At 42.2% G+C, this 14,168-nt stretch overlaps 1 protein-coding gene across 1 annotated transcript; it reads left to right on the top strand.

Moving 5' to 3' along the window:
* Positions 1-472: 472 nt before the first annotated feature.
* LOC306793510 (hepatic sodium/bile acid cotransporter-like) lies at positions 473-14,104 on the top strand (the record flags this gene model as incomplete). Its single annotated transcript, XM_079291152.1, has 7 exons — positions 473-691; positions 780-866; positions 1,095-1,207; positions 12,294-12,495; positions 12,768-12,946; positions 13,042-13,241; positions 13,867-14,104. The coding sequence occupies 7 exons, from the start codon at positions 473-475 to the stop codon at positions 13,926-13,928; spliced, it is 1,062 nt and encodes a 353-aa protein (XP_079147278.1). The 3' UTR covers positions 13,929-14,104.
* Positions 14,105-14,168: the final 64 nt, after the last annotated feature.

Raw genomic sequence — 14,168 nt, 5'->3', positions numbered from 1 at the left:
GGAATAGGTGTGCAATTCTCACCTTCGGAACAGTCGAGAAGTCAGTTTGCAGTTGAGTGACACATTTATGAAGCTGTGGGGTTCTTATCTAAATGACCACAATGGTTGTAAGATTAAAAAGAACAGTTTAAGAGATTGGGCAGCACTTTCTATGTAGTTTATATATATAATGCATTGTAATATCATGTGTTATAATCTGCTTATATCACAGTATAATAGTTATAAGCACTCACTCGCATCATAAGTATGTTTGTTTTGCATTATAGACGTGGCCGCCATAGAAAGTGCGACTGAAAATGAACTTTGGTGACTCTTTTTATAAATGTGTTTCAAAGCATGAATTTAATGGTGAAAGTGAAAACTATGAAGAAATGTTAAAAGTCGTTGTGGCCACTGGATCTATTACGTCTCTGTGTAACTTTGTGTCCAACACATTGTGCTTTAAGATTACATCTCAACAAGCTCCTCCGACATGGAAGACTCCCTGGACGACACGTCGGATCTCTTCTCTCATCCAGATTTGTGGGAAAATCAAAGCTTCTTGTTCAACATGACGGCTGCCAACAAAAGCTCTGTTTTCGAGGCCACCATGTCGCCGGTGATGAATAAAACCATCAACATACTCATGCTAATCACCATTTTCATCACGATGGTTTCGATGGGATGCACCATGGAGTTGTCCAAGATGAAGGTGACTTCATCGATGTCCATCTGTTTATAGACAGGCTTTACCATCATGTTGAGATGTCTGTACTAAAGCATCTTTTCCTTCTTTCCAGCGTCACATAGTGAAACCTAAAGGGATGGCGATAGGAGTGCTGGCACAGTATGGTGTCATGCCTCTAACAGCATTTTGCCTGGTTAAGGTTGGTGTTCCTTTTTAATAAAAAAATGTTTAAAAATATATTTACTTTTATTTGTATTTTACAATACAGGACATGTGTGAGGCCTCCTCCTTTCATTGCTGTTTTCTTTACTTCCACATATTTTCAGCCCAGGCATCACTATTACACATTGTTTTCAGTAACGGACACGGGCAACACAGTCAGGCATCCGATCGCTGTATGAATTCATGATGTCGTTTCACTCCGTAGGCCTTCCAGCAGACTGGAATCACGGCTGTGGTGGTTATGATCTGTGGCTGCTCTCCTGGAGGAGCCGTCTCCAACATCATGGCCCTGGCTCTGCAGGGAGACATGAACCTCAGGTGCACGCCAACAACCTGTCCAACAAATATGCTCCAAAACAATATAAACTGAGGTGACGTCGGTGGCTCCTGAACCTTTCGTGGGCTTAGTAGTACATCAAGTAGATTAAGTAAAAGTATAGCAATACCGCAGTGTAAAAATACTCAATCCAATGATATCACATCACTGCATTTTAAGTATTGATGCATTGATGTGTAAGCATGTGGCAGCTGGTAAGGGTGGGGTTAATGGTTTCATGTAGCTGCAGCAGTTCATGCTGGGTCAATCAGAGCAAACCCTGTAATTTAATAGTAGTACGTTGAATGAGTTGAATGACCTGCAAGACATCACCAGCCTGATCATAAAACTGTGATATTATCACAATAAGGTGTTGCCAAACCCCTTGTCAACCGCTGGGCCATTCACCCCATCAGACACCTTACTCATTGAGGACGACGCGTGTTGTTCAGGAAATGCCTGCTCTGATATCTGATGTGGATCTTACCTGCTCTACAGCTGTTCTGAAAGGACGGGCTTGAGGCATTAATGAATCAGCCTTTTTTTTGTTTCAACTAACCAGCAGACAAATCAGAATCAACATGTTGTTACAGGGTAATTCTCAACATTTTACAGTGTTCATAGAGTGTAAAGGGGACTGCTGCATGTCGTTAAGCAGCTACAGGACAATACACTGTGTAAACCTTGCAAAAGCCTCACATGCACACCCTGGAGGCTTCAATGTGCACGACACCTCACATGTTTGGCAACACACTATCAAGTTTGCTTCATCTCTAGGTGGTAAGGCAAGGCAAGGCAAGTTTATTTGTATAGCACATTTCAACAACAAGGTAATTCAAAGTGCTTCACATAAAACCATTAAAAGCATCAAAACATAAGGCAAAAGAAAAGGAGATTTAAAAACAATTAAAGAAACAGTGTAAGAAATAAAATTCAGTAGTAAAAAGTAAAGGAGATTTAAAACATACATTGAAACAATAATTGATGTCTCCCTGAGACATTACGCTGCACGCAATCAACCATACACTGCCGCAATTCTGCAATTACTCGCACACAAACCACGTCTGGAAAAGATCTCTGCCGATCTGCGTTTTATAGTGTACGCCTTGCACGAACTCGGTCCCGGAGGAAATGGCGATATATTGTGCAGTCCTTTTAAAACCATTAAAAGCATCAAAACATAAGGCAAAAGAAAAGGAGATTTAACAGCAATTAAGAACAGTGTAAGAAATAAAATACAGTAGTAAAATGCAGAAATGCAGGAAATTGATTAATATATTAATTGAATGTGGTTCAATTAAAGGCAGCAGCAAACAGAAAAGTCTTCAATCTTGATTTAAATGAGCTGAGGGTCTCAGCAGACCTGCAGCTTTCTGGGACTTTGTTCCAGATATGTGGAGCAGAAAAACTGAATGCTGCTTCTCCATGTTTAGTTCTGACTCTGGGAACAGAAAGTAGACCGGTCCCAGACGACCTGAGGGGTCGGGATGGTTCATAAGGTAGCAGCAGATCAGAGATGTATTTTGGCCCCAAACCATTCAGTGCTTTGTAAACCAACAGCAGGATTTTAAAGTCAATTCTTTGTTGGACAGGAAGCCAGTGCAAATACATCAGAACTGGGGTGATATGATCCACCCTCCTGGTCTTAGTGAGGACTCGAGCTGCAGCGTTCTGAATCAGCTGCAGCTTTCTGATGGACTTTTTATAGAGACCTGTAAACACACCGTTACAGTAGTCCAGTCTGCTGAAGATAAATGCATGGACAAGTTTTTCCAAATCCTGTTGAGACATAAGTCCTCTAATCCTTGATATATTCTTCAGGTGATAGTAGGCTGATTTTGTAATTGTCTTGATATGGCTGTTAAGGTTGAGGTCTGAATCCATAACTACACCTAGATTTCTGGCTTGGTTTGTGGGTTTTAACATCAGTGACTGAAGCTGAGCGGTGATTTTCAATTGTTCATCCTTGGTACCAAAAACAATTACTTCTGTTTTATCTTTGTTTAATTGAAGAAAATTCTGGCACATCCAGTTGTTGGTTTGTTCAATGCAGTTACCCAGCCCTTGTATGGGATTATAGTCCCCTGGTGACATAGTTATGTAGATTTGTGTGTCGTCTGCATAATTATGATAACACACTTTGTTGCTTTCCATAATCTGAGCTAGTGGAAGCATGTAGATGTTGAACAGAAGAGGCCCCAGTATTGAACCTTGGGGAATACCACATGTCATTTTAGTCAGCTCTGATGTGTAATCAGCCACAGACACAAAGTATTCTCGGTCCTTCAAGTAGGATTCAAACCAGTTAAGTGCTGTGCCAGAGAGTCCCACCCAGATGTTTAGTCTTTCTAGGAGTATGGCATGGTCGACCGTGTCGAATGCAGCACTGAGATCCAGTAACACTAAGACTGAACTTCTGCCATTGTCTATGTTTAAGTGGATGTCGTTGAAAACCTTAACAAGAGCAGTTTCAGTACTGTGGTGCTGTCGAAAGCCTGACTGGAAAACATCAAAGCGGTTATTTACGGTTGTTGTGAAAATAAAGCTGTCTTTCACACTTAGAGCAGATTTAAGAATGAAACAGAAGCTCTCAGAGGCGTATAGTTATATTAAAGCAATAGATTTATTTATCAACAGAGTTATTCAGCCCAGCAATCAAACAAGCTTGGGTGCTAATGGTTGAACTTCGCAGAGATTCACCATGAGACACACTTGAACACGGCAGTGTGAAGCTTAATATAGGGCTCCTCCCCTTGATGTACATTGGTCAAAGTCAAAGATGCAGGCGTGGCACGTTTGTACGTTATGACACCTGGATGGAGGCCGTGGACGTCCGTCCACCTTGGCCCCTCCCAGAAGGCGTTGGCTTCCATCAGTGTGCATGAAATGTTGCATGAAAACGGACCTGAGAAACAAGTTGTCAAGAGTTGGGCTCTGATGGGGCGTTGTCCCTCTCTTGAATCTCACTGTCCATTGTTCCTGTCTTATCTATCTGAAGATGGCGTCCTGTTCCTTGTGGCGCAGTTAAGTCTGTAATCTCTCTCCTGCTTCTTCCTGGCCCTAGTGTGTGCTGTGGGCACTGTATGAGTGGTTAATAGAGCTGCATAAGCTAATGGTTATTAAAACTACAAATATGCTAGTGATTAATTAAACTGTATATAAGCTAATTGCTACTTAAAGCTGCATATAAGCTAGCTGCTGATTAAAGCTGTATTTAAGCTAATTTTATCAACAAATCCCTCTCTTGACGTCTGAAGGACGTCACTTTCTTAACCTTCCTACCCTGTTCACACGCTTGTGTCTGGCTCTGCCTCTCCTGACCCTACCAGGCTGTTCTGCTCTTCCCATACTGGGTAAGCTCCATAAGGAGGGGGTGGTGGTGGTTCCTTGGAGAGGGCAGTGGTGATAGGACGGCCAACCAAAGAACGAATACAGGGTATTATACAACATCCACATGACACCAGTATTGCAATGAACACACCCACTGACACTGCTATTGACAAGATCAGGTGCTTCCATTTTCCAAACATGTTTTCCATCCAATCTCCAAATGTATTGTTTACACCTGATGCTTCCTGCATTTCTTTTGACAGTGCCTTCAGACTATTCAGTGCTTTTGTGACTGAACCGTCCGGCGCAGTGTTGTTGGGGATGATAGTGCAACACAGGTCTCCAAACATTGAGCAAAAGCTCCAAAGCCATTCTGTTTTGCATAGAAATCAAAGAAGTTGGGGCCAGCTGCTCAGCCAGACCCTCTATTGCATCCCTAGTATGATTAGCCAAACGAAGAACATTGTAATGCACATAATTGATACGATCAACATTTTTATTCACTTTTATCCATGGAATTATACTCACGATACTCTCAAAACCTGCTGCAATTTGGTCTATCAATTTGTATTCATTAGGCACTCCTCTGGGCACTCCGATTGCATCTATGTAGGTTGGACCTTTGTCCAGACTGAACTCAGTTCCAGCTGCTCTTTTTGCTAAGATATGTCTGCGTCTGCGTTGGGTCAGGCTTTGTACTTTAAATATGGATGCCAGAGTCGTGCAATTTGGTGGAGTAGCCATTTTAGTCATATTTGTCATGCACGCGTATCCTGTTGGGTCAGATTCAGGATATAGTGGTGCTGGTTCGGTGAACATAGCTGGTCTAGCTGCAGCACAAGCTACACAGCCACTCATTTTTTTTTTTTTTATAGCATTATCAACAGTCTAATTTAACCAAACATTGTCGCTTCCATGTCCTGTAGCTAATTGGATCACCTGTTGGTGGTTGCTGAAAAGTCAAATTACAAATTACAAAACAAATTATGCATTTTGCGTCAGATTACCTCGGACCTCTGCTAGAGGTCTGGACGGCTCAGGTGCTGGGGCACAGTGTGACAGGTGGTGCCAAGGTGCTCCTGCTTTACCTATGACTTGGACCGAGTGTGAAGTAACCTCCTTCACTTCGTACGGCCCTGTCCACCTGGGGTCAGTCCACTTTCTCTTATGAACTTTGACCCTGACCCAGTCACCCACTCGGATGAGATTTTTTACCTTTTCCTGGTCAGCTGCACTGGTTCGCTGGACCTGTTTGGAGAGAGCCTCCGTGAGAATGATTAATGCAGTCATATATGCCTTCATTTCAACTTGCTGCACATCTAGGGCAGGAATATGACTACCGTCTCTTGGAGGACCAGGCATTTGCCTCCCTGTCATTAACTCATGTGGTGAAAGATGCGTCTCATTTCCTTTTGCGCTCCTCATTGCCATTAGAGCTAGTGTTAAAGCTTCAACCTATGTCAGCTTTGATGCTACACATGTCTTCGCTATTTTTGATTTTAGCGTCTGATTTGCCCTCTCTACCAGTCCTTGTGACTGTGGATGATACACTGATCCATACCTATTTCCTGCAAATGCTTATTACTGAAATGTGAACCATTATCGGACCTTATGCATCTAGGAACACCATAGCGAGGTATCAGTTCTGTTTGCAGCCACTTTATTACTGTCTGTGCGTCTTCTCTTTTAGTTGGGATTGCCTCCACCCACTTTGAGAATCTGTCCACCATTACCAAGATGTACCTTTTTCCTTGTACTCTGTTTTCATGTCCCATGTCAGTGAAGTCTATGCTGATGTCTTGGAAGCAGGCTGATGGTACAGGATAAGAGCCCATAGGTGTTTTGTACGGTTTCTTCACATTGTGATCCCCACAGGTGGTGCATTCGTCGCAGAAGAGGGACACCATACTTTCCATGTGTGGATGCCACCACAATACTTGCATTCTTTGTAATGTTCCTTTCTTTCCTTCGTGCGTGCCTCTGGTATCAGTGAGACACACAATTCTGCCGGTGCTACCACTCTGCCATCATGGGATCTCCAAAGTCCACTTTCTCCTTTTGTTGCTCCTTTCCTTTGCCATTCGGACCATTCGTATGGTCCAGCCTTCTTCTGTATCTCAATCAGTGTTTCTTCAGTGATTTCTGGTTCTTGTATGGCTGTTTTCAGAACCATCTGTTTTCGTCTGTATCCTCCTTCTTCTTTAGCAGCTTCATCTGCCAGCTGCGCTGATGCTGGTTGAGGTAGGATACCTGATGCTACTATTGCGTGTTCCATATCTTCGAATTGTCTCTCCACAGCATAGGATGCTGTGTTTCCTTCATCTCCTTTGTAGCAACATTCCTCCTGTTTCATAGACAATATGTGCTCTTGTGCATTCTTTTTGAATTTTCCGATTTTCTTGCAGCTCCGAACGTGGATTCTTTGCTTAGGAGGATTCTTTGATGCAGCTCCTTCTCCCCCTTTTTTCTGATACAAAACTGCATTTACCATCCCTCTTTTTGTTCAGAAACATCTAGGTGGAAAGGGAATGAATAGTCTGGAGCTTGAAGTGCCGATGCATGTGACAGAGTCTGCGTGTGAAATGTTGATCAACTTTATTATTAACACGTAAGGTGAAGAGAACGAAAACAGTACAGTTATAAATTTATTTCGAAGTCTCTGTGTGAATAGATACAAGAGCTCTTGTCCACTATACTAAGATGGCAATTTTCAGCCCTAATCTGATGGTTTAAGCAAGCAGTTACTTTCAGGGTCACTGTTATCTGTTCCTGTCGTGCGAACGGGTGACGGAATGCCCCATTCGGCGTTTTTGACCTTCTTACAGTGACCTCACAACTCCGCAATATAAGCTTTACAAGTATAACGCATATTTTTAACAGTGTATGAATGTATTTTATTTACAAATCCCCCTTTTCACCCCTGCTAGGTGTGAACTGCTATGTTTTTGGAATTACTAATTCAATGGCTGTAACTCTATGTTTTAGATCATCTATCATCTGAATCAGAAGTTGGTGGGGGTGCTTTGTCTAGTACGGGTGTGTGTGTCTGATGCGGGGATGGAGAGGGAAGAGGGGCAGTTGAATTAGATAGGTGCTGGTGTGTGTGTTACGTGGTTTCGAATTTCTCAGATTAGTATGGCAACTATATGCTCATAACCCCCCCTTTTTAGTTTTCTTCAGCTCTCTGTCCTTGCAGTCGGACACAATCCAAGGCTGCACTGTTCTTTCTTATCAGGAAAGCTCACACTCCTTAATATTCTCACAGTCTGTCTGGCTGAATGAATGCTCGCTGTGTTTCCGCAATAAACTTTGCTAACGGTCCCTAGGGAGCACAATTTTCCAATAAATCAGTAGTTTTTTAACTACGCCAGTAAAACTGACACTTATATTAACCCTCAGCTGTCTCTCAGTCTATTCTAATGTTTTTATGTTTGTGTGTGATTGCAACGCCTGTGTGTAATGCGTGTTTTTTTTTCTGCTCAACTGACCATCAACTTTGAAATCACACACGAACTTGTTGCCACACATCAACTCAGCTTCAGCTCTCAGCTCTCAGCTGTCTCTCTCTCATATGTACGCTTCAAACATCAACTCTCATTCATACCAAATAATCAAAATCACACGCTGCCGTCTCTGAACACTCGACAGTTAATCCACTTTCTCCAAACTCAGCAAACCGACTGCTGTGCTGACTGACCTCTTGGCCACCGCACAAATGACAAACTGCTTCTCAGCAAACAAACACAGTCAAATGATAAACACAAATTAAAATCAAATCTGAAATGCGCACAATTCACAAGCACGGTCCCCGAAGGAAATGAATATCTTTACAAATACAGTCAATTAATAAACATTTCTTTCCCTAACCAACACACAAAACAAAACAACGCTATTTTAATACATCACAACGGCCGCTGCGTTTCATAAAATACATGTTACAGCCGGGTTCGAACCCGGACCTACCGTGTGGAAGACCGTTATGTTAACCACTTCGCTATCAGCACAGTATATCAACAACACATTTAATACACTTTAAATATCCTAGGCCTCTTCTCTGGACCTGTATACTTCTGGCTACTTTCGTTAATATCTTCCGTTATTAACTACACACCGATACAATTAAATTCTGTGCTCTCGTCCAGAAACTTCGTCAAGGGAACTCTAAGCAGAGTAACACTATTTTCCACTGAACGCCACCCACGATTTAATGTCCGAGGACTCGGAGGTCTTAATACGGGAATCAGTTTTCTCAATACAGTTTATCAATGACATCAATGACATATACATATACCCCCGTCATGTTATACAGTTTCTTCGTAGTCCAAAACATCTTATAAATTACGTTAAAGATCACGCTATTTGTGGCATGGATTCGAGTGCTTCGTGATCCACGCATGTGTGCGTTTCACCCTACTTCACATCTACAAGGCCACAGGTGCGTTATCTTTCGCCTTTTATCTAACGTTTTCTGCTGGACTCATTCACTCATATGTACAGACCCCCCAAATGGCTGGGCTGAATAACTCCGCAGCAGTATGATTATTCTTTACCAGTACTCTATGACTATGCCATACTCACAGTTCGGTCAGTCGGATAAAATTTGGATCATGTCTATAATACAATATGCAGAATTCAGTTAAATAGGTTTCTGCCTACCTTGTTAGTTGTGTCGACACTATCAGACTGTTCCCGAACCGCAGGCACGACCTGGTGGAAAATACCAGGGCTCCCAACCTCCAGGGAGACTCGCATTTTTTTCTGAAACACAGATAGAGAGGTCTGTTAACATTCCAATCCGATATGCTCTGTATCAAACTTGCCTGCGCATCCTCCACCAATTTGTTGTGAAAATAAAGCTGTCTTTCACACTTAGAGCAGATTTAAGAATGAAACAGAAGCTCTCAGAGGCGTATAGTTATATTAAAGCAATAGATTTATTTATCAACAGAGTTATTCAGCCCAGCAATCAAACAAGCTTGGGTGCTAATGGTTGAACTTCGCAGAGATTCACCATGAGACACACTTGAACACGGCAGTGTGAAGCTTAATATAGGGCTCCTCCCCTTGATGTACATTGGTCAAAGTCAAAGATGCAGGCGTGGCACGTTTGTACGTTATGACACCTGGATGGAGGCCGTGGACGTCCGTCCACCTTGGCCCCTCCCAGAAGGCGTTGGCTTCCATCAGTGTGCATGAAATGTTGCATGAAAACGGACCTGAGAAACAAGTTGTCAAGAGTTGGGCTCTGATGGGGCGTTGTCCCTCTCTTGAATCTCACTGTCCATTGTTCCTGTCTTATCTATCTGAAGATGGCGTCCTGTTCCTTGTGGCGCAGTTAAGTCTGTAATCTCTCTCCTGCTTCTTCCTGGCCCTAGTGTGTGCTGTGGGCACTGTATGAGTGGTTAATAGAGCTGCATAAGCTAATGGTTATTAAAACTACAAATATGCTAGTGATTAATTAAACTGTATATAAGCTAATTGCTACTTAAAGCTGCATATAAGCTAGCTGCTGATTAAAGCTGTATTTAAGCTAATTTTATCAACACGGCCAAGAAGTTGGTCAGCTGTTGGAAAACCGCTTTTTCAATTATTTTACTTAAAAATGGGAGGTTTGATATTGGCCTATAATTTTTCATCGTTGCGGAGTCTAAACTAGCCTTCTTTAGGAGCAGTTTAATAACTGCAGTTTTTAGGGTTTGTGGGAAGACACCTGAGAGAAGGGATGTGTTTACAATATGTAAGAGATCAGTGGTCATGCAGTTTGAAATATTTTTGAAAAAGTGTGTTGGTAGAATATCCAAGCAGCAGGAGGATGACTTCAGATGTTGTATAATGTCTTCTAGGCTTCTACGGTCGATTGAATGAAATTGTGTCATGATATTTGAATGGATGTTATTCAGAGATCGGGACAACACATATCCTGTGGTTGATGTGGAGGCACTGACTGCTTGTCTAATTTTCTGAATTTTGTCAGTAAAAAAGGAGGCAAATTGATTGCATGCCCAGGTGGATTGGAGCTCAGCAGCTACCGACACTGGAGGGTTTGTTAGCCTGTCGACGGTAGCAAATAAGGCGCGTGTATTGTTCTTGTTTTTGGTTATGATGTCAGAGAAGAATAACTGCCTTGCATTTCTAAGTTCCAAATTATAATTGCGAAGTCTCTCTTTATAGATGTCACAGTGAACCTGGAGATTCGTTTTTCGCCACCTGCGCTCAGCTTTCTGACACTCTCGTTTCTCTATTTTGACCAGCGTAGCATTTCTCCAAGGAGATCTTTGCTTACCCGAGACAACCTTCACTTTAGTGGGTGCAATGGCATCAATAATATTTTTAACTTTAAAATTGAAGCCATCTACAAGCTCATTGACTGAGTGGCAAGAGAGGGCTGGTGTGGAGGAGAACTTCTGAATAAATAGTTCACTGGTGTTTTCAGAGATGTAACGCTTTGTCACAACCTTGGTTTGGACATTTGTGTGCAAGGAGATTGCACTCTCAAAGAAAACACAGAAATGATCAGAGAGTACAACATCAGTCACAGCAACCTTGGAAATGTTTACACCTTTGGTGATGATTAGGTCCAGAGTGTACCCCCTGTTGTGGGTGGGTCCTGTCACATGCTGAGTCAGATCATAGTTATCAAGGACACCACATAGTTCTATAGACTCTCTGTCCTGGGGATTATCAACATGGATCTTAAAATCACCAACAATGACAACACAGTCAAAATCAATACAGATTACAGACAGCAGTTCAGTAAACTCATCAAAGAAGGTTGCACAGTATTTAGGCGGTCTGTAAATGTTTAGGAATAAAGCTTGAGTGGAATTCAGAGCCACATATTCAAAAGAACTAAAATGACCAAAGGACATCTGCTTGCATTGAAGAGAATCATTAAATAAAATAGCAACTCCACCTCCTTTCTTATGCGCTCTTGTTTCGCTCATGAAACTGATGTTGGGAGGTGTTGATTCAATAAGAACAGCTGCACTGTTATCTTGATTTAACCAAGTTTCAGTTAAAAACAAAATGTCCAGTTTGTGCCCAACAATAAAATCATTGATTAAAAATGTTTTTCCTGACAGAGAGCTGACATTTAATAAAGCTAAGTTTAATGTGGTTAAAGCTTTCTTTGCCCAATTTATTTGGACAGGCTGACGAGGAATGTATGCTAAGTTTGATAAGTTTGCATGTTTACTATTGTTTCTTCGCAGCCTCACCTTTCTTTTTCTATAAACTTGCAAGACAGGAATTGAAGCGGCTAGCTGCATACAGGGCCCCGACTTTTCCTGGAGAGAGTCATTGGTGTCATTAGCCTTGTAGCCTGGACCCAGAAGATATCAATTATTTCCGTTATCATGTAGGGGAGACAGAAGATGGTTGTGGAACCATCGAGGTTCTCATTCCTGCAGCACTTTATTGAACTCTACTGTACTCCCTGTTAAATAGAATTACAGATGTGGGTTTTTTTAGGGACTTTTTTTTCCATGTTAGCTTCAAATCTGAGGTTCAACGTTTAATTCTTGACCCTGGAGTAGCTGTTCTTATCAAAAGCTCCAGATCAGCATGTTGGTGACATTGTTTTCTCAAGAGTTGGTCAAGGGAGCATTTTAACCCACTTGGTGGGCCTGAAAAAAAGGTCATGGGTCACCAAACTAATAAGGAGTCAAAGATTTATACCACATTTCCTGGCAGTCTTGCTGTTTGCACGAGGTTGGGAGAGAGAAAGTTATCCCCCCCCCACCGTTTGTTTCCCCTCAGCATTTTGATGACGTCCTGCTCCACGTTGCTGGCTTTTGGCATGATGCCTCTGCTGCTCTACCTCTACTGTCAGGGCTTCAACCTGCAGAACGCCATACCCTACGTCGACATCACCATATCGCTGGTCATGATCCTCATACCCTGCGGCATCGGCATCCTCATCAACCACTACAGGCCGCAGTACACCAAGACCATCGCGAGGGTTAGTGCATACACACAACTTCTGCACCCTGTGTGTGGCACTCAGTCACAAGCCCATTGGCGAGCACTAGAGACATATATCTCAAAAACATCGTAAATGTATCATTTCACTGTCATATTTTTCACATTTTGTTAAATAAGCCACAGTGCTCAAGTCCATGGTGCTAAAGGAACATGTCACACAGTGTTTCCAAAAGCTGTGGATGTCTGTGGAGCGGTGTGTCACACGGGATTTTAATAAATCGAATGTGTCTCCTGTTCTGCTGTTCTCAGGTGGGCCTCACTTTCATGGTAATTGCTGTGTTGGGGGCTGTCAGCGTGACCATCTTTTCAGTCGGAGGTGTAATCCTGATGGTGCTGTCTCCTCCCCTCATGGTCACCAGCGCTCTCATGCCCTTCATAGGCTACTCCTTCGGATACATCATCTCCTCGCTCTTCAGACTCAACCAATCGTGAGTCATTTGGTTGAAATATATTGTGACGGGTGGTGTTAACCATGTTAGAGAATAAAGAGCCTTCCTTTGTGTATCCGTGACTTACGAATCAGGGAGAGGAGGACCGTTTCGATGGAAACAGGCTGTCAGAACATCCAGCTGTGCTCCACCATTCTGAAACTGGCCTTTCCCACGGAGGTGATCGGCCCTTTTTTCCTGTTCCCCGGTGTCTACGGGGCCTTCCAGATTGTGGAGGCGGGGCTACTCATCCTGCTGTTCAGGTGTCACCAAAGATTCACACTCAAAAAGAAAGGTGAGACTGACCACAGGCTTTTAACGGGTTCATTTAAAGGGATAATGTGAGCACCACACAAAGTGGTTTAGTTTCATTCCAAGTTATTTCTGAGGGGAAAAAAATGCCATCTAGCATCCCCAATGTGAGGATTTGCTGAATTCCTCTGTTTTTAAACAATATAATTAGAATATATTTGGGTTTTGAACAGTTGGTCTGATAAATCGAGCAATTGTCACCTTGAGTTCTGAGAAACTTTCTTTTCAGACACCTTGGCACCACTGATTTGATAGACTAAAGGATTAATTGGTTGATTGAAAACACAACCCTATGAATAGATTTTACCTGAGTGAGTAACACAGACTGATGCAGGATGAAGTCATACCACTGTATTCATGGAGGTGGACAAAAGTCATCCAAAATATTACCTCTCTCAAGTTGATGTAGTGCAGTAAGAGGAATCATCTCAGAAACGTCTAACACCATTTAGTTCAGTCTAGTATTTTACCAGTTATTGACATGTTTGATACAATTATAATTTTTATATATTTAAAATGCGGAATCAATGCACCCGAGTCTGTTGTATTAGCGTAAAGCTAATGAAAATAGTTTGCATTAATAATCTGCTTGTCTGCCTGACCTACAGATAAATACCAGCCAGCCATCACTGAGGACCAGAAGAAAGAGGACCCTGAGGAGACTGTATGACGGATGCATCGTAATATAAGTTTTACTAATGTCAACACTTTCTGATCAACTACCGGTAAATGAAAATTTTCCCATCTCACTTGTTTATTTTCATCTGTTAAAGTGATAATGAACAAACTCAAAATGTACAAATAAACATTTCTGACATTTAGAAAAACAAATAGAAATCAGTGACACTATAGCCCCCCTTCTTTTCAATGACAGTAATAAGCCTTCCATTCATGGATTGTGTCATTGTCT

This window comes from Melanostigma gelatinosum (genome assembly GCF_949748355.1).
Source record: "Melanostigma gelatinosum genome assembly, chromosome: 19".
NCBI classification, from domain to species: Eukaryota; Metazoa; Chordata; class Actinopteri; order Perciformes; family Zoarcidae; genus Melanostigma; species Melanostigma gelatinosum.
Note: the sequence above shows the minus strand (reverse complement) of the source record. Positions and strands in the feature narration are given on the sequence as shown.